General features: G+C 62.8%; 3 protein-coding genes across 3 annotated transcripts in view; 1 reads left to right on the top strand and 2 right to left on the bottom strand.

Annotated features, from left to right (window-relative positions):
- Positions 1 to 15: 15 nt before the first annotated feature.
- Positions 16 to 11,374, bottom strand: DHX38 (DEAH-box helicase 38). Its single transcript, XM_063141147.1, has 27 exons — positions 11,295 to 11,374; positions 10,558 to 10,896; positions 10,195 to 10,388; positions 9,968 to 10,102; positions 9,623 to 9,788; positions 9,285 to 9,403; positions 9,125 to 9,201; positions 8,272 to 8,427; positions 7,956 to 8,117; positions 7,744 to 7,851; positions 7,283 to 7,404; positions 7,063 to 7,200; positions 6,249 to 6,435; positions 5,898 to 6,083; positions 4,321 to 4,461; positions 4,106 to 4,216; positions 3,830 to 3,946; positions 3,501 to 3,608; positions 3,295 to 3,407; positions 2,865 to 3,073; positions 2,594 to 2,748; positions 2,355 to 2,510; positions 2,106 to 2,240; positions 1,231 to 1,356; positions 998 to 1,093; positions 356 to 477; positions 16 to 243 (listed from the first exon to the last, which is right to left on the bottom strand). Exons 2-27 carry the CDS (start codon positions 10,884 to 10,886, stop codon positions 159 to 161), a joined length of 3,753 nt encoding a protein of 1,250 aa, XP_062997217.1. The 5' UTR covers positions 10,887 to 10,896; positions 11,295 to 11,374; the 3' UTR covers positions 16 to 158.
- A 2,151-nt stretch (positions 11,375 to 13,525) lies between these two features.
- DHODH (dihydroorotate dehydrogenase (quinone)) lies at positions 13,526 to 18,442 on the bottom strand. The gene is made up of 9 exons (XM_063141156.1): positions 18,413 to 18,442; positions 17,590 to 17,802; positions 17,200 to 17,399; positions 16,986 to 17,068; positions 16,302 to 16,489; positions 15,907 to 16,020; positions 15,464 to 15,617; positions 15,219 to 15,378; positions 13,526 to 14,275 (listed from the first exon to the last, which is right to left on the bottom strand). The coding sequence occupies exons 1-9, from the start codon at positions 18,425 to 18,427 to the stop codon at positions 14,221 to 14,223; spliced, it is 1,182 nt and encodes a 393-aa protein (XP_062997226.1). The 5' UTR covers positions 18,428 to 18,442; the 3' UTR covers positions 13,526 to 14,220.
- AP1G1 (adaptor related protein complex 1 subunit gamma 1) overlaps positions 18,141 to 20,189 on the top strand; it is a 78,693-nt gene continuing 76,644 nt past the window's right edge. Inside the window, exon 1 of the mRNA XM_063141149.1 lies at positions 18,141 to 18,146. The gene's annotated coding sequence lies outside the window, so the exon portion shown is untranslated. The remainder of the gene's footprint in view (positions 18,147 to 20,189) is intronic.

Raw genomic sequence — 20,189 nt, 5'->3', positions numbered from 1 at the left:
AGCAAGCGCTCAAAGTAGGGTCTGGAAGCAGCAACATTTATATAAACAATAAAATTATTTCTCAGTGTCTGTCCAAGGTGGGCCCTGCCCCCACTGAACACAGCAGGGACCTATGTACAGGGCGGCGGCGGCGGCGGAGGAGGAGGAGGCGGTGGCCCTCACAGACCGAAGCGAGCTGGTGTGTGGCGGGGAGTGGCCGGCTGGCCTTGCTCCTTGCGCCCCGGCGTGTAGATCTTGGCAGACCTGCGAGGAGGAAGAGGAAGAGGAGAGGGAGGAGGAGGAGGGAGGGCCACGCACGCACCCCGCACGGACCCAAGGCCCAGAGCTCCCAGGGGCCAGAGGCCGGCCGGCCTACCTCACGCTGCCCACTGGGTTGCGGCGCTCTTGCTCCTCCCGCCGGGCGCGCAGCTGCTCCTCCGCTAGAGCCATCTCCTCTTCCATGGCTGAGGCTTCCTCCTTGGCCCGCCGGCGGCTCTCCTGGGGCACAGCAACGGGCTGTGAGCAGAGTTCTCCCGCGGCCTCCCTTGGGCGCCACGCTACGTGGCCGCTACCAAGTGCACACGCTCACGGCACAGCTCGCCCACTTGGCAGCAGGCCCAAAAGCTGCTTTCTCGGGCCAAATGAGGGTGTGCACAGTTTGCACAATAATATAATAATAATAATTTATTTATTCCTTACCCGCCTCTCCACTTGGATCGAGGCGGGGAACAACAGTGAATATAAAACACAGAAAAACTGATTAAAAGCACAGTATACGTAACTAAAACGTCGTGGAGTGGGCGGCCCACTGAGACGGGGCAGGCCTGTGCCGCTTGAGGCTCTGCCTGGACTCCCCACAGGGCAAACCCTCCTCCTCCGTGGGGCCTCCAACTTTAGCCAGGACGGAACTCAGGAGGAGGATCTCGCAGCCAGTTCCATGTACTGCTGCTCAGCAGCTCCCAGGCCCCAAGGGTGACCAGCCGAAACACACACCCCACCAGTGCCGCAGCCCCCTTACCTGACGAGACTTGCCCGCGTGTTTGATGCTGTAGAACATGGGCCCCAGTTCAGCCAGCCACTCGCCGTCCACCGCCGTGACGCACTGCATGTACTCCTGCAAGGGGCAGCCCGGAGCACCGGTGAGCGCACGGAGGGAGGGAGGGAGGGGCGGACGGTGGTGGCACCAGAGCCAGCACCGTCCTGGGCAGCCCCCTCCTCCCCTCGCTCCCTCCCCCCGCTGCACAAACTCACCTTGGTGGTCATCACAAGCTCGTGGTAGACGATGTAGTCAGGTGTGTAGCCCATGCCGAAGAGTGAGCTGGTGGGGTGGAGGTGGCAGGGCATGCCTGTCCGGATGTTGACGTACTCTCCAATGCCCTGCAACACACGGAGACACGAGGGAGGGGGGTCAAGCCTGCCCCCGCAGCAGCCACAGCGCCACCCCCACAGTCCCAGACAGGCGTTTGGCTCCCAGGCCAGGAGGAGAGGAAGAGCAGGAGCTGGTCCCAGAACAGCCAGGAGCCGGGATGCTTCCCAGCACCAATCACGAAGAGACCAAGCTGGCTCCCTGCAAAGGGTCCCACCCGCTGGCCAGGCTCTTGTGCCCCTTGTGGCTGGCAAGAAGCACCCCTGTGGGGCGGGGAGCCCCCAAGGGTGTCTGGGCTGTTGCCCAGCAATACACAGAACCACCTGGGGAGCAGCGGGGCAAGGGACAGAGGCCAAATGTCCAGAAGACTCTCGCCACAAGCACCACTACTCGGGGGGGGGGGGGGGAGAAATGGTTTTTTGAAGAAAATAGAGAAATAAGCAATGCTTATCAGGACGGCCCTCCTTAACCTGGTGGCCTCCAGATATTTTGGAACTCCGCTCCCATCAGCCTCAGACAGGATTGCCACTAATTAGGGATGCTGGGCCTTGTAGCCCAAAGCATCTATAGGACACCAAGTTGGGGACACGTCCCTCAGAGACGTGAAGCAGCCGTTATGGTCCTAAAGCTACGATACATAATTTGGTTTGCTCGCAACACTGTCGTTACATTTGAAAACGTGAATCAAGTCGGGGCAGGACAGCCCTGTGGTGTCTGGAAGGGGGGCCTCCTCCGCCCCCAGGCCGCGCTCCCTCCTCACCTTCAGTTTGGCAGCCTGGTGGAAGTACGCGGCGCAGATGCACTTGCGAACCACGTCCCAGTCGGTGCCGCACGACGCCAGGCTCATGCGCTGCTGCACCATGATGTCCTTCAGCTGCGCTCGCACCTCACGCACCTGAAAGGGCCGCCGTAGCCGTCAGGCCATGTCCCAGGCAGGCGCCCCCTGTGCCCTCGCCAGGCCTGGGCTGGGCTGCCGTGCGACCCCTTCTCCCGCCCCCAGCGGAAGCACCTTGCGCATGGCCTTCGCATGGATGAAGTGCTCGTTGCACCACAGCGTGGAGTAGCTGTTGTTCTTCCACTGCAGGTAGACGTTCAGGTAGGTCAAGTGGTCGCTCTCGGGGACGGCAAACTTCTCTCGCACCTGGTCGCTCTCTTCCTCCCGGCCCTGCAGAGAGGCAGACCGTGAGGCCCAGGGGTGGCCCAGCTCCCCACCGGCCCAGCCTCCCCCGGCTCTGAACTCAGGCGTACCTTGGGCCGGTAGAAAATGGCCGGCACAGAGAGCATGGAGACGATCAGCAGGATCTCGGAGCTGCAGCCCATGTCGCAGGAAACGATCAACATCTTGGAGAGGGCCGGGTCGAGGGGAAACTCCACCATCAGGCGCCCCGTCGAGGTCAGCCCACCTGGAGGCGAGGCGAGGCGAGGCCCATGAGAGGGAGGACTCCCCTGGCCAGCCCCCTGGGCGCTACAGCTGCGCCCCTCCGCCCCGTGCCGGCACCTGGTCGCCCCACCTCCTCACCTGTGTTGTCTAGCGCTCCAAGGATCCACAGCTGGTACATGGAGTTCAGCATGTTGTCTTCTGGAGGGGGATCCATGAAGTGGAAGTGCAGCAGGTCCTGCACCCCCAGAGACTTGAGCAGCAGCACAACGTTGGCCAGGTTGGTGCGCTGGATCTCCGGCACGGTGGTGGTCAGCAGCTCGTTCTTGTAGGCGCTCTGCGTGTACAGCCTGTCCCGGGGAGGGGAGGGGGGCTCAGTGCCACGGCCCCCCAGGGCCACTGTCTTTGCCGGAGCAGCCAAGAACAAGGGCGGGGGGGGGGGAGGCGGTCCCTAAACGCCTCCCTCAATGCCCCGCCCCAACGACAGTGGCAGAAGAGATCCCCCGGCAGTTCCCACCCTGTGCAGGAGGGGCCTCAACTCTCCCCACACACACACACACGCAGCTCCTACCTGAAACACTGACCTGGACCCGTCCTCCCGGCTCGGCCCGAGCGCTGGTTGGCGTTGGCCTGGCTGATTGGGTAGATCTGCAAGGCATCCATGCCAATCCGGGGGTTGAAGACCTGGGCGAAGGCAGGGGCAGGATGAGGAGCCGTGCCCTCCTCGCCATCACCACCCCCGCCCCCCGTGGGGGTGCTCCCAACCCCTCACCTCACCTTCAGCTTGCAGTAGCCGGAGTCTATCACAAACATGATCCCATCCACGGTCAGCGAGGTCTCGGCAATGTTGGTGGCCACAATACACTTCCGGACGCCGTCGGGAGCCTGCCACGGACAGAGGGTTGCAGATCCACTTGGGCCCCCTGGTGGCCTTCCTCACCCACCAGACCACAAAGTCCAGCAGGAGACTCCCCCCACACCCCCTCCCTGGGCTCCTGATGCACAACCACCATCGGAACAGCCGGGGCCGCCCCCAACCCCAACCCCATCCCGGTGTTCTCCAGCACAGGCTGCACGGGAGGGCGGGGCAGCCAGACGTTCTCTACCTTTTGGAAAATCTTCGCCTGCAGATCAGAGGGCAACTGAGAGTAGATGGGCAGCACAGCCAGGGCAGGGGCCTTCTCCAGCTCCTCCAGGTGCTCCACAATTTGCTCCGAGGTGACCTGCAAGGAGGGGTCGGGAGTGGTGCGGGGGGAGCAGGAGGCAGGGCTCAGGTCCAGACCGGCTGAGGGGGCCCAAAGGGCGGCTTGCAATACTGAATTTTAGCGGCAGGAGGGAAGTCTTGGCGGGAAATGAGGGTGAATCCTTGGGTCAGGACTCACCTCAATGTCCTCCTGGCCAGGCATGAAGATCAGGATGTCCCCTGGGGCGCTGGAGAGATGCACCTGCAGAGCCTGCTTCACCGCGGCCTCCACATAGTCCTCTTGCGGGGTCTGAAAGGCGGAGGACAGAGTGACACAGCTGCCCAGCACAGCCCCACCCCCCACCCCACACCAGAAGGCCGGTGGCAGCACAGCCCCCCCTGCCCCCCCCATACCTTACTAAAGAGGACATCAACGGGGAAGGTGCGGCCCGGGATGTGGAAAATGGGCACATTCCCAAAGAAAGCTGCAAACTTCTCCGCGTCCATGGTGGCCGAGGTCACAATCAGCTTCAGGTCTGAGCGCCGAGCCACCACCTAGGGACGGGTGGGAGCACCAGGGTCACAGGGACGTACGGGAAGCCTGGCTCACCCCCACCCCGGAAGGCAGCAGCGCAGGGCTGCCCCTCCTTTCCATACTCTTGGAAGGGGGGGCTGTGTCCTCTTCAAGCATCTGCCCAGCCGGACTCACAGCTCCTGCTCCTTGACCGTTCTGGGCTTTCGGTTTCCCTGACTAGCGTCACATGTCCAAAGACACAGACCGGGGAGGATTGTTTTTCTGTGCTTAGGTGGAGTTGGAGCGGGATTAAATAAGGCAGTGGGGTTAACAAAGACAGGAAAGCAATATAGCACCGTGGTTAGGAAATGATGATGTAGGATAAAAGGGCGAGAGGCGAGGGCCAGGTGAGACACCTCGGGGTCCTTGGCAGGCAAATATCATCACCGTTCTACTGTTTTTTAAAAAAATCCCCCCACGATGGACTCAATTTTGCTTTGATCCCTCCTCAGTCATGGGCGTTTCATTCTCGTTTGTTTGCTACTTTGCTTTTCATGAGGGCAAACCTGGGCCAAGACCGAGAGCCGTTCCACACGCTCACGGAGGGAAAACAAACCACGGAGGTTTATTTTCCCTCCTGCACGCGCTGGTCATGGCCCACCTAATTAGCACGATTACCCTCACCGGGCGCCAGCTGTTGTGATGTCCAAACCCGGCTGGGCGGTTTACAAAACACCCTGAAACGCGAGAGTAAGCCACGGTTTCCCGGGTGGCTGGCAAACCACCCCAGCCAGCCATCTTCTCTGGGTTTGGCCGTCGTGAGGAGAATTATGCTAATTAGGCAGCTCACAACCAGCATCCACCGGGCAAGAAAATCAGCCGCCAGGGCTTATGCTTCCTTCGTGACTGTGCAAAACCAGTCAATGAGAAACAGAAAGAAAGAAAGAAAGAAGCAATGCGGAAGGAAAGAAAAGGACGGTGTCAGTGATCAAAATCAACCACTTTTCTTCCTGGTTTAAGCCTGAGGGCAGGGACTGTCTTTTTTCCTAAGTGTAAGCCGCTCTGAGAGCCTTTTTTGGCTGAGGAGCGAGGTATAAGTATGATAAATAAATAAATAAATAAATAAATTAAAACCGGTTAAATTGCCTTGCTTGAAGCCAATCCACCGCGAGCCCGATTTTCTATGGGTTTAACATGCTTTCGGCTGAGCCCCCCGCTGACACGCGCCCCCCTTCTGGCTGCCGCTGGACACAGCGAAGGGCCCTGAGCACTTCCTGTATGGCCGAGCAGCCCAGCCCCCAGCCCCCAGCCCCCCGCTAACCTCAGGGGCTGGGGTCAGCCTGGGGCCTTGGAAGCGGCTCCGCTTCGGACCCTTGCGCAATGCAATGCGCATGCCTCCCATCCCTCGATCCAGGAACTGCCCCCAGATGCAGGAGAGCAGCTGGCACACGCCCCAGCCGAGCGAGCCGGCACTGACCTCTCGCAGGAGGCCAAACAAGACGTCGGTGTTGAGTGAGCGCTCGTGCGCCTCGTCCATGATGATGGCGCTGTAGTGGTCGAGGTCGGCTTCACGCAGAGACTCGCGCAGCAAGATCCCATCCGTCATGTACTTGATCACCGTATTCTCCGACGTGCAGTCCTCAAAGCGGATGGCGTAGCCCACCTGGCGGGCAAATGGGGTGAGGGGGCGCTTGAGGACGGCTAGCGTGGTGGTGCACAAAGGACCGAGCGCGGCCTTGCACTAGCCCGGCCCATTTCCCCTGCTGCCTGGCCCCCCACTGCCCCCTCCCCTGCTGCCCCGGAAGTGAGATCGCCCCGCTGTGCTCACCTCCTCACCGAGGCTCACGCTCATCTCCTCACTGACACGCTTGGCCACCGACATGGCTGCCACTCGCCGGGGCTGCGTGCAGCCAATCATGCCGTAGTCCGTGTAGCGGTCCGCGTGGAGGTACTGCGTCAGCTGCGTGGTTTTGCCGCTGCCCGTCTCCCCCACGACAATCACAATGCTGTTGTCCCTGTGAGAAGAGGAGTCACCGAAGCCTCAAGGACAACTCTGGTGTTACAAATTTTTGGCACCAGCTTCAGATGGTTTCATTTCCCCAGGCTTTTTCACCTAAGAAATACCTTAACCTCCTGCATATTTTTATTGGCTTCTTTGTTTTATTGTAAAAGTTAGGGTCTTATTGCGTAGAAATAAATAATAAAACATTATGTTTTACACGTTGTGTATTATTACGCTTATGTTTTAAACTTGTTGTCCACCACCCTGGCAGAGCCCAATCCTTTTAAAAAGAGCAACCTGCCCGCCTGAAGCCTGCCCACAGCACCCTTGCTCACAGGCCCTGCACCGCGGGTGCTGCCGGAGGGAGGCAGGCAGGGAGGGAGGGAAGGCGCCCAGCGGTAGATGCTGTGTAGCAACAGCGCCTTTTTCACCCTTGAGGACTTTCCCCAGTAAGGAGAGAGACAGAGAGAGAGAGCAGCAGCGCTGGGAAAACACGAGAGGGTTCCAAGCGGGAGGCGTCGGTACCTGGGTCCCTGTGACATTCCATGAAAGGCTTGCCTGGAAGCCCCGTGCCGGCCACGGAGGGAGGGAGGGAGGGGCGGCCTCTGTGAAGGCCGGGCCAACGCAGCGGCAGACTTACCGAATGACTGTCAGCAGCTCCTGCTGCACAGCAAAGATGGGCAAGTACTGCCTCTGCTCTGCAATCGACTTCTTCCTGGCAAACTCGCTGCTGGCTTCACTCTTCTCTTTCATGTGATCGGCAAACTTCTGTTCGGTCCTGAGAGGAGACTTCCGGCGTCAGCACCCATGGTGAGGCCCTGCTCCCTTCGCCCCCCCCCCCCGGTCGGCCCCCGCCCTACCTGTAATCCACGGTGCCGTCCTCGGCCAGGACCTGGTGCGGCCCCTCCTCCTCCTCTTCCTTCTTGATGCCCATGATGTTCCCCAGCTTGGTGCCTGCCAACTCCCAGTGCTTGTGCTGAGCCTGGAAGAGCAGCATCCGTGCACACACAGGAGCGACACTCGTCAGCTTGTCCCTCGCACCCCTGCTCGGGTTCAAAGGAGCCGCGCCTGCCCATGACCCAACCTCTCTGCTGCCTCGTGTCGGGAAACCTGCATGTGCAGAGCCCTCCCCACCTCACACACACACACCGGCCCCCGTTAGCCCAACCCTCTCCCTCCTGCTGCAGCCCCCTTGCTGCTCCATAAGCAGCGCTACCCACGGAAGGCAGGGCCACCTTCCGAGCCACAGACGGCAGACAGGCAACCCCATAGCGCACGGCCCAACCCACAAGGACAGGCCAAGCATGCTCCCCTCATGTACCTTTTTGCGCTCCTTCTGCTCACGATGCTTGCGCACGAGCTGGCTGCCTTTGCGGGCGATGATCGCCAGGTCAGAAGTGGCATCTTTGACAGGGATGACGGGCTCGGGCTGGAAAGGAGGGAAGAAAGAAGCAAAGCAGGCGGTCTAGCAAGGGCACAGGCGCTCGCTCCCTTTTCTCTGCCAGCCTTCTTCAAACGCCCTCCCGTCCATACCTGCTTGGTGAAGACAATGCGCCCGTCCAGGAAGGGGGGCACCAGGTTGTGGACCAGGAGGTGAACCTTGGCGGCGTTATCCTCCTCAAAGTCCTCATCGACTTCCAGGCGGTGCACCACGCCGCTCGTCAGCATGCGGTTCGTCTCCCAGCGCTCGTTATCCTGCCAAACAGAAGGCAAGGCTGCGTCACCCAGCTGCCCCTCCCCACCTGAGCAGAGAAGGCTGCTACGAGGAGACGAGGGAACCCCCGGCCCAAGAGCCTCCAGGCTGCGCCAGCGAGGTTCCCCGCCAGCCTCCCTTGCCGGACTCTCCAACCTCGTTGATTTGCCTGCGCTGAGCCGAAATGCGCTTCTGCTTTTGCTTCTGCAGGTGCTGCTCCCGCTTCCTCACGTACTCCTCGGATGAGGAGGCCAGCGGGTTGTGGAACTCATCGTAGCCCTCGTCCATCATGTACCAGTCCCGGTCAGCTTGCTGGGGAGAGAAGCAAAAGGGAGCATTAGCCAGAGCCTCCAGAAACAGCGATAGCAAAGAGCAGGGAGCTGACCGAAGGAAAGAGAGAGCCACAGAGCTCAACCAACGCAGGGGCTAAGCCCTCGGATCCCAGGAGAGCCCAGGCGGCACCCTCCCAGGTGAAGGCCTCTCTTCCCACCGCCAGCACCCCGCCTCAGAGAGAAAGCTGAGCCCCCAAGGGAGACCTCAACAGCTTGCCATTTCTGGAGCCGGTCCAGGGGAGGGGCGCTTCTTCCTCTCGCCCCCAGCGCTAGACCTGAAACGCCACGTTCTGAGAGCAGCAGCCTTGGTGGCCAAACCAGGTGGAACTGCCCCTTTGGAGCTGCTTCGTTCGCAGACTTTATTTATTCATTTATTTATTTATTTATTTATTTATTACATTTCTATACCGCCCAATAGCTGGAGCATTCCGGGCGGTTCACAAAAACCACCCAGAAAGGTTTTTGTGAACTCTCTCCTTAACGCTGGCAGGAGCGAAGCAGTCCAAATCCTGTCAGCCCAAGGTAAGCCCAATGTTCCCACCTGAGGTTCCTGATCTCACCTCCTACGGGAGTTGCGGTCCAATGCCAGGGGCGGGGGGCCCTCTTTGAGAACTTGGATTACAAAGCAATGAAATCCCAGCAGCGGCCCTGAAGGTCGCAGCCTGGCCTCCACTCACCCTCTGGTCATCTTCCCACTGCTGACGCTCCTCCTCCGTCTCAAAGGCAATGCCATCCGCCCCATCCTCACGCCTCCCTAAGAAAGGACGGCATTGTGAAGGGCCAACTCTGGCTCCAAAGCAGAGCCCGCCCGCCCGCCCCCACAGGGTCAGTCCTCACCTCTGCCTCGGGACAGCCAAGGCGTTGTACCCAAGTGCCTTTGATTGTCAGCCCAGTCGTTGTATTTGTACGAAGGAGTTGGCAAGGGGGTGTCCTCTGAATATTTACTTCTCACAGACCTGCAAAGAGCACCCAGCAAAGAGAGCGTGAGGACAAGGCCCCCTCCTGAAAGGCGCTGGTGGCTTGCGCCGCCTCAGGTTGCTCAAGCAGCCCCCACCTCCACTGGCTCAGCCCACCCTGCACCCGAGCCGTCCTCCAGTCAGGCCTACGCCCCAGAATGCCCGTCCTCCTGCACAGGCCTCACCCCTCAACCCCACACCCAACGTGCACCTCCGTACCGGTCACGGTCACGCCTGTCGCTGTCGCGGGAAGCAGACCCCCGGTGGCTTCGCTCAGAATCCCGGTAGGAAGGGGTGGGGGAGGGGGACTCCCACTGGGAGCGTCGGGAGCTGCTGTAGCCGCTCTCTTCTTCCTCCCAGCTGGAGCGAGAAGGCGTGGCTGCATCTAAGAGCAGGGAAGAGAGGAATCGCCTCGTCAGTTGGGTTGGGGTCTGCCCTGCCGTCTTGCGCACCCTGGGCAGACTCCGCAGCGCAACTGCCGAGGCTACAAGGAAAGGCACCACAAACGGCCCACAGACAGGTAAACGGCGCTCGGCCTAGAGGCCGAGGAAGGTAAGCATGTACCTTTGGGCCGGTGGCGGGGGCTCTCCGGCTCGTTCCGCCGGTTGTTGCTGCTGCCACTGCTGCCGCCTCTCTCTGAGGAGCCCTCCCTCTCTGACCGGCTGCCGCCGCCGCTGCGCCGGCTTCGGTCCCTCTCCTCTGTGGAAACAGCCTCTGACCAGTCATGCTCCGGCCCAGAAGGGGGCCCGGAAGGGGGCTGGGCTGGGGGCTGGTCACGGAGTGGGGGTTACCTCGGTCCCGGTCCCGTTTGCGATCATGCTCCCGATCCCGGCCATGGTCCTTCTTGCGCTCTTTCTCCTCCTTGGAAGAGGCATAGACCCCTTGTTCGCGACGCTCTCGCTCTCGCTGCCGGCTCCGCTCCCAGAACTCCTCGCTGACTCCCCCGGTGTGGGACGGGGTCTCAACCCGAGCAGAGCGGTAATGCCTTTGGGCAGAAGGAGCAGGGAGCTGGGCCGTGAGGCAGAGAATTCGGCTCCACAGATCCTCCGCACTCCTGCTCCTCCCCCACCCCCCACCCCGCGCCCAGAGCGGATGTTGCCGTGGAGACGGCTGCCGCACCTGCCCTCCCCGCCCCCCGCCTAGCCCCCCCTCACCTGTCCTTGCGGCTGCTGTGTCCGGCGGCGTCTCCGTCCTCCTCGTCCTTACCCTCCGCCCCCTCGTCCTTGCCCTCCGCCCAGTCCTTGTAGGAGGAGACCCGGGACCGCTTCCGCTCCTCGGCGCCGTTGTCCCTGTCCTCCCGCTCGCGGCGCTTCTGGGCGGCCAGGAGGTCGAGGCCCAGCAGGGAGGTGCGGGGGGCCGGGATCTTGAAGACGTGCTGCTCCTCCGCGGCGCTCTTCTTCTTGATCAGCAGGCCGCCCACCTGCGTCTCCGGCGCCAGGCCCTCCAGCCGGTGCAGCGCGGCCTCGTCCGGCGTGTCCCCCATCGCGGGATCGCTGGCAGAGGGAGGCAAAGCGGCACAGGCGTCACGAGCGCCCCGGAACCCCGCCGGGCCGGGAGCAAGAGGGGGGCGTCTGCGTGGGCGTCTGCGGGGGGGGGGAGGAGGAGGAGGAGGGGCCCGCCCGCCCGCCGCAGGCAACCGGCCACCGAGCCCGCCCGCCCGCCCGCCCGCCCCACTGCGGCCTCCACGGGGAGCCGCGCGAGGTCAGGGGTTCAACCGGGCTGCTGCGGGGCTGGGGCTGAGGCCGCCGCCGCCCGCCACCCCCCGCCCGCCCCGCCGGGGCTTCCGGGCCGTTCCTTGCAGGCGGGGGGACCCCGCGTCCGGCCGCTCGGCCGCCTCCGCCCAGCAGCCCGCCCGCCCGCCGCCGCCCCTGCCCCTTCCCGTCGGCGCTACCGTCGCGCTCGTCCTGCTCAGCCGCCGCCTCAAGGCCTGACCCTCCGAGGCTCGCCGGGCGCCGCCATTGCCCGCCCCACAATGCCCCGCGCCGGCGGCTGCGCGGCCTCTCCCTGCACCATAGAGTCGCCATAGACTTTTGAAAAGCACTAATGCTAGACAGACCGTTTCCTCGGCGGGAGGCGGGACTTCCTGATTGGTCTCGGCAGCCGCCCCTGGGAGAAAACCCCGTATGGAGGCCGCAGAGCTCTGGTTGGGCGCCGGCGGAGGCGCGTAAATATGACGTCCTCCCCTCCTCTCTTACGCCATTGGCGGCGCGCGGCTCAGCCCTAAACTGGCTCCGGGGGCTCACGGGCGGGAGCGGGAGGCTGGACGGGCGGATCCCGCCTCAGCGCCTGCCCAGCTCCTGCACTTCCTCCTCCCGCTGCCAGGTAGGCCGCTCTTGGCGCTGGCGAGACTCGGCGGAGGCCGCTGGCTGGTTCCCGCCGTCAAGGCTGCGTGGGCGACTCTATAACCCTCCTATCTCTGGAAGCGCATCCGGATCACGTGCCTTCTCCCCACCGCGGAGGCAGCGCCCGTTGCCGTGACGACGGGGAAGCATAGAGATACGAAAAGGGTGGCGTCATCAGCCCGGCCTGCTTCCGAGTCCCCGTTGCCGCCCTGCCTCCGGCGCTGTGGCCCGCCACGGGGGTTCTCCCTGAGGCGGCCCCAGAGCCCGCGGGGAGGGCGATCCGGGCGCCCCCTTAACCCCCCCTGCCCGGCTCCAGGGCGCCCTCTGCTGGCGGGACTGCCGTGGGGGGAGGGGCAGGAGGAGACGCAGGGCCCGGTTCGGAAAGGAGGGGGGGCTGCGCGCGGGGGGGGGGGAGCCTCGTTCCGCCCCAGGACTTCTGCGTCTGCCTTTCGCAACGGGCTGCAGTGGGTGGATCCCGGGGCTCCAGTGAGGAAACCGCCCGCCGCGCAGCCCCTGCTGCCATGAGGCTCCGAGCGCCAGCTGTGGGCTTTTGCATTTCATTTCCCTCTGACCAAACTTTCCCTCTTTCAGTTCACCGAACCACCACGTGTGTTTGCAACTCAAGAGAAAACACTTCCTGCCTCTGAGGGAGGGGATTGTTTATACCTGGACGCTTATCAAGCCCTAATAAATCTCCTTTCAAGGTGCCACCAGGCGCTTTGTTTGATCTAAACTGCGTCGCCCTTTGGCCTCCACTGCAATAGGGACTCAAGAGCTGCTTCCCCATATATGTCAGACTTTTAGTGGCCTGACAGCACACGTTAAGGGAGACCACTGATAACCCAACTAGGTGAGAAATACAGCAGAACAACTTGAGCTCCATAGAAGGTAGCCAATTTCAGAGGTTCACTGTGAGGCCAGTGAAGCGGGGCAGGCCTTTGCCGCTTGGCTCAGGACGCAGTCGTAGTCTCCGTGATCCAGTCTACCGGGCTGAACAGACCCCATACCTGGAGGTGGTGCAGGCTTTCCGCACGCTGTGAGGAGGCAGCCATGAATGGGGGCCCCACCCTGCCTGAGAGGCAGTGGCAGGCAGTCCAGCAACCTGCCCCCTCCGAGACCAATGCTAGGCCACAAGCACGGTGAGCACACAACCAACCCACCCACCCCGGTGCCAATTTGGCACATTACACTCTGGACTGAAAAGAAGGGTGAGTTCCAGTATTGCGTCCAGTTCTGGGCTCCACAATTCAAGAAGGACGCAGACAAGCTGGAGCGTGTTCAGAGGAGGGCAACCAGGATGATCAAGGGTCTGGAAACAAAGCCCTATGAAGAGAGACTGAAAGAACTGGGCATGTTTAGTCTGGAGAAGAGAAGATGGAGGGGAGACATGAGAGCATTCTTCAAGGACTTCAAAGGTTGTCACACAGAGGAGGGCCAGGATCTCTTCTCGATCCTCCCAGAGCGCAGGACACGGAATAACAGGCTCAAGTTACAGGAAGCCAGATTCCAGCTGGACATCAGGAAAAACTTCCTGTTAGAGCAGTACGACCATGGAATCAGTTATCTAGGGAGGTTGTGGGCTCTCCCACACTAGAGGCCTTCAAGAGGCAGCTGGACAAGCATCTGTCAGGGATGCTTTAGGGTGGATTCCTGCATTGAGCAGGGGGCTGGACTCGATGGCCTTGTAGGCCCCTTCCAACTCTGCTATTCTATGATTCCTTGCCACTGACTTTGAGTCTGTCGTATGCTGGTTTCCACCCAGAAACTGCAAACACGCAGCTGATGGGAAAACAATGCCTTTATTGAAAAGCCTTCCAAGGGTGATGGTCCTGGGCGGGAGTGCTGCAGGCCAGGCAACATATGTCACAGCGCCTGGTTCACTGGAGGCCAGCCGGCTGGCCAGCCCATCCACACACACCCCATCCATCCATCCATTCTCACAAGCTTCCAAAGCTCAAGGCAGGCAGTTGGGCATTGGCATCAAACAGAAGACGGGAGCATATTTTGGCTGTGCTCCTGCTAAATCCTCTCAAAGAATGGACTTTCCTCCTCTTCCCCCCACCCCTCCACCCCAGTACTGCAGAACTGACTGTCTGGGTTGTTGCAGGCCAAGAGAATTTCTTCTCTGGCTCTTCCTCTTGGCCCAAGGATACGCAGCAACAAACGGGAGCGCGCGCCCCCGCCCTTGCAACATGATCTCTGATCAAAGAAGCCAACGCCTTCCGCTACTGCCAATATTTGCTCATACTGTGTGGGGTCACGGAGAGCCAGGCTGCAAGAGTTTTCCCTGCCTGGCCAGCGGATGCTGGAGAAGCCCCCTCGCCAGAGGAGAGAGGAGGCCGGCCAGACTGCAAGTCACACACGCACACACACACACACGGGCAGCGTCCAGGCCCCTCTGCCCGTCCAGAGCCAGCCGGCATCGCTGTGCTGAAGAGAGTTGATGCCGTCAGGCTGAGCCCGTGCCAGGAGTCCTCAGAAGCGATGGTCCGCACCCACAGCATCCTGGACGCTTCGGAAGCCCTGCTCCCTGCGCAAAGCAAAGCACACAGTGGGGGGGCAGCTGCCCGTCCAGCAGAGCCCACCCCTTTTCCTGACCCTCCACTCACGCCCCAGAGTCTGGAAGCATAAAGGTCTCCCTGCCCAAACAATGTCTATGTACACTTAAGACGGCTTGAACACGCCGCCCCAGCTGCTGACGGTAACTAGCAATGCTTATTCCTGGAGGGTAGAGCCTTCCTCTTCGGGGGGCTCATGGCCCACAAATTCATTACAGGAAAGTTAGGAGGGAGGGGCCTTTGCTAGCTGCAGCAACCCCCACTTTCACCTTTTCATTTAGTGCCTTTGTTCATGAGAAAGACTGAAAGGTTCTGCATTGCATGTTGGGGGCAGGAGGGAGAGAGGCAAGCCTGGACACCGATGTTGCAGCTGCAGCACAAGCAACTGTGTGGCAGGACAGCCGGGCTTCCCGAAGGGCCACTGATGCCCCCGCGGAAGGGGCCGTCTAGGGGCAAGGGAAGGGAGAGCTGGAGACAGACAGCTGGCGAAGAGAGGGGGCGCCTGAGCAGAAACTAGGTCAGGCAGGGGCTGGGAGGGAGGGGGAAGGCAGCAGGGGGCCAGCCGATGGGGGCCGAAGGCTGAGGCAATGAGCCCGTGGCTCCCCTTGAGTGGGAAGAGGCCAGCTTGCACAAGCAGAGAGCTTGAGCAGTGAGGACTAGGAACTTGAAGTCGATGCAAAGTGCGATGAGGCAGCAGCAGCATGGCTCGCCTTCTCACAGTATAAACAGAACACCAGTACAAAATAAGGCCATGAAGGAACCTAGCTGGACCCACTTGGTACTCGACAAAGCCGCCCCCCTTTAGCTGAGCGTCGTGACCTTCCCAGTGCAGCTTGCGAGACCGGCGAGTCGCTTGAATACCAACCTCATCCCGGCGTCCCCCAGCGCCTGGCTGGCAACGGCCTCTCCACTCACCTCAAGAGTACCTCCAGCTCCCGCTTCACCGCCCCCACCAGGGGTGGCCCGCCGTAGGTGAGGGCCGTGTACATCTGCACCAGGGAGGCCCCTGCGCGGATCTTCTCCAGGGCAGCTCGGCCGCTGCAGACCCCGCCCACCCCGATGATGGGGATGCGTCCTGGGAGCAAGAGGGGGCCGTTCACAGGAGGGCTGCGGGCGGGACTGCCCTCTGCGCCCCCCCACCGCCCGCTGCCGCCCGCTACCTCGGGTGAGGGAGTACATCTCGCTGACGGTCTGCGTGGAGAGCTGGCGGAGGGGCCCCCCACTCAGCCCCCCTGCTTCGTCACGGAGAGCCCCGCGGAGAGTGCTGGGCCGGCTCACGGTGGTGTTGGTGACCACCAGTCCATCCACGCCTAGCTGGGAAAAGGGAGCCGGGGCGATGGTGAGCGACGCAGCAGAAGCTCCACCTTCCCACTGGGCTCCGAACCGCAAGGCAGGTCCACCCCGAGCCCAGGGCATGGCACTGCTGCTCCAGCACAAGGCAGGCAGAGCCAGCAGGGATGGAGGGGGCCACTGGAGGATGGGGGCTGCTACGACAGGGATGTCCAGGGGCGATGCTGGCTGGAGGGGGGGGGCAGTTGCTCTCCAGCCACATGAGGGGGGGCCAGCAGGAGAGGAGCAGCTTCCCCCCGCCCCACTGCTGCACCTCAGACACGACGCTGGCAATGTCCCGCTTGTCTTGGGCTGTCAGGTCCGGCGCAATCTTCACCAGTACAGCTGGCTTGTGCTCGGATGTCAGGGCATCCCTTTCGGCTAGTACCTGTCAGGAAGGGGCACAGGCGTGGGCACAAGCACCCTGCGCAGAAGGGCCTAAGCTGCCTGCAGGCGTCTCTCCCCAGACACCCAGGGAACTCGGCTCTGCAGAGCAAGAGGGGCACCCAGGGACAGCCTCCAATGGCGGTGGCAGCACCACTACCCAGCTGCCCTCTGCACCGGTGAGGAGGGGGCAGCAGATGGGAGCGCGACAGGCCAGCCGCTGCCGCACGGAAGTCTCCCCAGGCCCACCTACGAGGATGGCGCCGTCCAGGGCCAGACACCCACCTTGGCCAGCAGGAGCCGCAGCTCTGCTTTGCCTTGCAAGGCCCGCAGCCCCGGCGTGTTGGGACTGGACACGTTCACCACCAGGTAGTCGGCCAGGGGACCCAGCACCCGCACTCCCGCCACATAGTCGGCCGCTGCGTCCGCAGAGCCCTTGTTCTTGCCCAGGTTGACTCCAAGGGGCCTCCCCGCTGGGAAAACACACGCAAACGGTGGCCACTGAGAACATCTGGCTGGCCGGAGCGAGCAGCACCAAAGCTGCACGGCGGCCTCCCGAGAGAGAGCTGAAGAGACAGGCCTCCCGAGGGAGAGCTGAAGAGACAGGCCTCCCGAGGGAGAGCTGAAGAGACAGGCCTCCCGAGGGAGAGCTGAAGAGACAAGCCCACTGCCCAGGGAGCGCGCTGGGGCCATGCGACGCTCAGGCCGCATCGCTGCTGACAAAGGAGGGCCCCCGGGGGAGGGGCCTGGGCAGGATCCACTCAGCCCTGGCCAGCCGCACAGGCCTCTCCTTCCCCAGAGGTCACCCTCGGAAGTCTGATTTCAGGCTCCCTGAAAGCCTCGCTACAGATTGGCCAGGGGCGACTGCCACAAGTAAGTGCTGTGACGGTGGCAGTAATGGGGTGGAGTGGGGGAAGGGAGGGGTTTCCCTTGACTCACCAGTGGGAGGGGGGATGCAGCCCACCTCACCTTCACTGAGCAGACGCTGAGTTTCTCGGCGGGTCCGAAGCCGGCGCTCCACCACGGCATGCCCATGGCTGTTGAACCCGTACCTACGAGGTGGCAGAGGAGCTCAATTGGATGCCCCCCTGCGCACTGCTGGCCACGTTCCCTCTCCTCCCTCCCCCCACTCCGCTGCAGGGGAGGCTGCTCAAAAGCTCCCTCCCCACCCCCACCCCCACACCTGTTGATGATGGCCTGGTCCTCTGGCAGCCGGAAGACCCGGGGTCTGGGGTTCCCCTCCTGGGGCTCAGGGGTGACGCTCCCCACCTCCACAAAGCCAAAGCCCATCTTGTAGAGCCCGTCCACAGCCTCGCCATGCTTGTCAAAGCCTGCAGCCAGGCCCAGCGGGTTCCGGAACCGCCGCCCAAAGACTCGCACCTCCTGAGAAGAAGCCAGTTAAGTGCCCAGAGGCAGCCAAGAGAAAACCTCACTCGGCAGTAGGGGAGGCTTCCTCCTGCCAGCGCGGAGCGGGAGAGCGCCACACAGCCGCGGCAGCGCTGAAGTCTCACGCCTGAGGAGCAGGGCCCAGCTGGCGCCCGCGGCCTCCATCAACACCCCCAACCTTACGCACCAAGGCCTCCGAGTCGGCCTGGCTGCAAGACGGCAAGATCCCCAGGGCGGCAAAGCGCACGGCCAGTGTGTGGGCCACCTCGGGGCCCAGCAGCCTCTGCAGGGTGGGCATCAGCCACTTCGCGTAGAAGCCCTCGTCTCCCCGGGCCACCAGGTATGAGGCGAAGATCAGGCTGCCGCCGCCAAGGACCCCGGTCGCCTCCTTGATGCGTTGCTGTGGGAGCAGAGGAGGGGAGAGACTCTACCAGCCTGCTGCAGGAGAGGGGGGGCTCCACGAGGGACACGGGGGGGGGGGCTTCACGCTCTGGCACCGTAATGCATTTGCTTAGCATGGTTGTATTCCTTGTCTTTATTTCTATGCCGCTTCAGCAGAAAGGGGCAAATACAATAAATACACTCCAGACTGAGGTCTCACGTCGCAGGACGGCTCTGCTCTGCCCCCCGCCCCCACTCAGCGCCCCAAACACCAAGCGAGGCTGGAGGGCGCCTGAGTTGCGCAGCGCTGAAGGGGCTGCTGCGCGCAGCGAGAAACCGGCCCGTGGGGGACCTGCCGCCGCCCCCGCACGAGTGGGGCGCAGCCGCCAGGGGCTGCCCTGCGCCCCGCACCGGGCAGGCGGGCACCCCTTCGGAAGGCTCCCGGGGGGGGGGGGAGAGGGCAGCAGCCGCCTCGGGCCCGTCGGCAGGCAGGCAGGCATCCTCGCCCAGCAAAAGCCGCACCTGCGGAGCTTCCGCCTGCCCGCCCGCTCGCTCGCTGCGCTCTGCCCACCCCTCGGCGGCGGCGGCGGCGCTGCTGGCCCCAGCGGGGAGGGGAGGGGGCGCCTTACCCGCAGCGTGGCCATGGCGAGGGCCGCGGAGAGGGGGAAGCACGTGGCGGCCGCTTCCGGCGGAGAGCAGGAAAGAACGGCGCTGCACCGCCGAGAGGCGCACCTTCCGGGTCCCGCGAGTTCGTCCCGCTGGCGGCGGCGCCCCCCGACCCGCAGCGCCGCGCGTCCCGTGCCGGGCCTCCTCCCTCCCTGCCGCAGGGGAAGGCGACTTCTCTGGACTTGCTAGACGCGGAAACATTGCAGCGTTGCGGCCCCGCCCCGTCTTTCTTTCCCCGCATTACTACCCTAAAGCGCCCAGCAGCCGAAGCTCCGGGCGCTTCGCAAAAGCGGGGTGGGGGTGGAGGCATCGGGGAGGCCCTTCCTCTGTCAGTTGAAGTGTGACTTGAGTATCACAGCGGAAACTGATTAGCTTTTTGTGACAACTCATTCTTATCTAACTGCTTAAAGTGCCACAAAAAATCAAAAAGTCCACAAATGTCCCCGATAACAGAAAAGCAACGTGAAAGGCCATCGGTAACAAAGTCAATTATGATGAAGGGGAGAGCTACTTTGTAACTACCAACGGTCCCCCTTTGCCTCTACCAGGGGGGCTTGGAGTAGGCCCCCTCAAAATCATAGGCCCATGCCAACTGGCCCCACTCCCTGCCTGGCTGGGAGCACGGGAAGGCCCGCCACGCCCGCAAGCAAGCCTTGAAGGGTCCAGTGGAGCGGCCGCGGCTCAGCATCAGAAGTCACAGGTGGCATCGCCATGCAGGGCTGGGAAAGAGCCTGGCCTGAAACCCTGCAGGGGAGCCACAGCAGGACCCACGGCCTGACACCTGGCAGAAGGGCGTTTCCTGGGGTCACAGAAGCCCCTGAAGTGCCCACATGATGAGGATGCAGCTCGTCCGCTGAGCCGCTCACCTTGGTTCGCTTCCCTCAAAGTGCCAGGTGTAAGCTGTGCAGAACAGCGGAGGAGGCCGCCTCCTTACAGGAGGGCAAACAGGATGGGTGCGGTGGGGAAGGAAGGAAGGAAGCATGGGCGGGGGCGGGGGGAGAGGCTGCTCCAGACTATTTGCCTGGCTGGAAGCCCAGGGTCAGCAAAACCAGTCCACCAGGATGCCCCTTAGGAAGCTGGCCCCTCCTTGTGCCCACAAGTGCTACCCCCCCTCTTCTAGGACCCCCTAGAGGCCCCCTGAACACGAGTGCACATGGGCAGCGTCCAAGAGCCCCCCTTGCCCAGGGCCCAAACCCTCCCTCTCCTCACCACCCCTGAGAGCGGCAGCCCCCCCCCCCAGGCCTCCTCCATGTCCTCTCACAGAGTCAGATTTCCCTGGCTGGTGTTTGCGAAGGCTGTTTGGCCGCCCCCTGATTTTCCTGGGCAAACAGAGCCACCGGCCTCCTGCTAGGCCTCCCACAGGGGGACGGAGCAGAGCCCCACAACCCACTGGCGGACTGGCTGCCCTCTGTCTCCTTGCCAGCCAGAGATGACCCGGAGGCTGCCTGTCCCTGCTAGCCTGGCCCTGCTGCTGTGGTCCCTGGGCAGGGCTGGTGCTGTGCCTGGGCACAGGGAGACTCGCTACCACCTTGCCCAGGAAAGGCTGCCTTTCTGGGCCGCCCAGGCTGCCTGTGACCAGTGGAGAGGGCGCTTGGCCCAGGTCCCGTCGGAGGCCACCTGGGAGCCTCTGAGCAGGCAGCTGAGGGGCACCCAGACCTGGTGGGTGGGCAGGGGCTGCCCCCAGCCCCCAGCGGTGGTGGCAGGTAAGTTGGGCCAGAGCAAGAAGGCACTGGCCATGCA

Source organism: Elgaria multicarinata, chromosome 14 (genome assembly GCF_023053635.1).
Source record: "Elgaria multicarinata webbii isolate HBS135686 ecotype San Diego chromosome 14, rElgMul1.1.pri, whole genome shotgun sequence".
Taxonomy (NCBI): Eukaryota; Metazoa; Chordata; class Lepidosauria; order Squamata; family Anguidae; genus Elgaria; species Elgaria multicarinata.
Note: the sequence above shows the minus strand (reverse complement) of the source record. Positions and strands in the feature narration are given on the sequence as shown.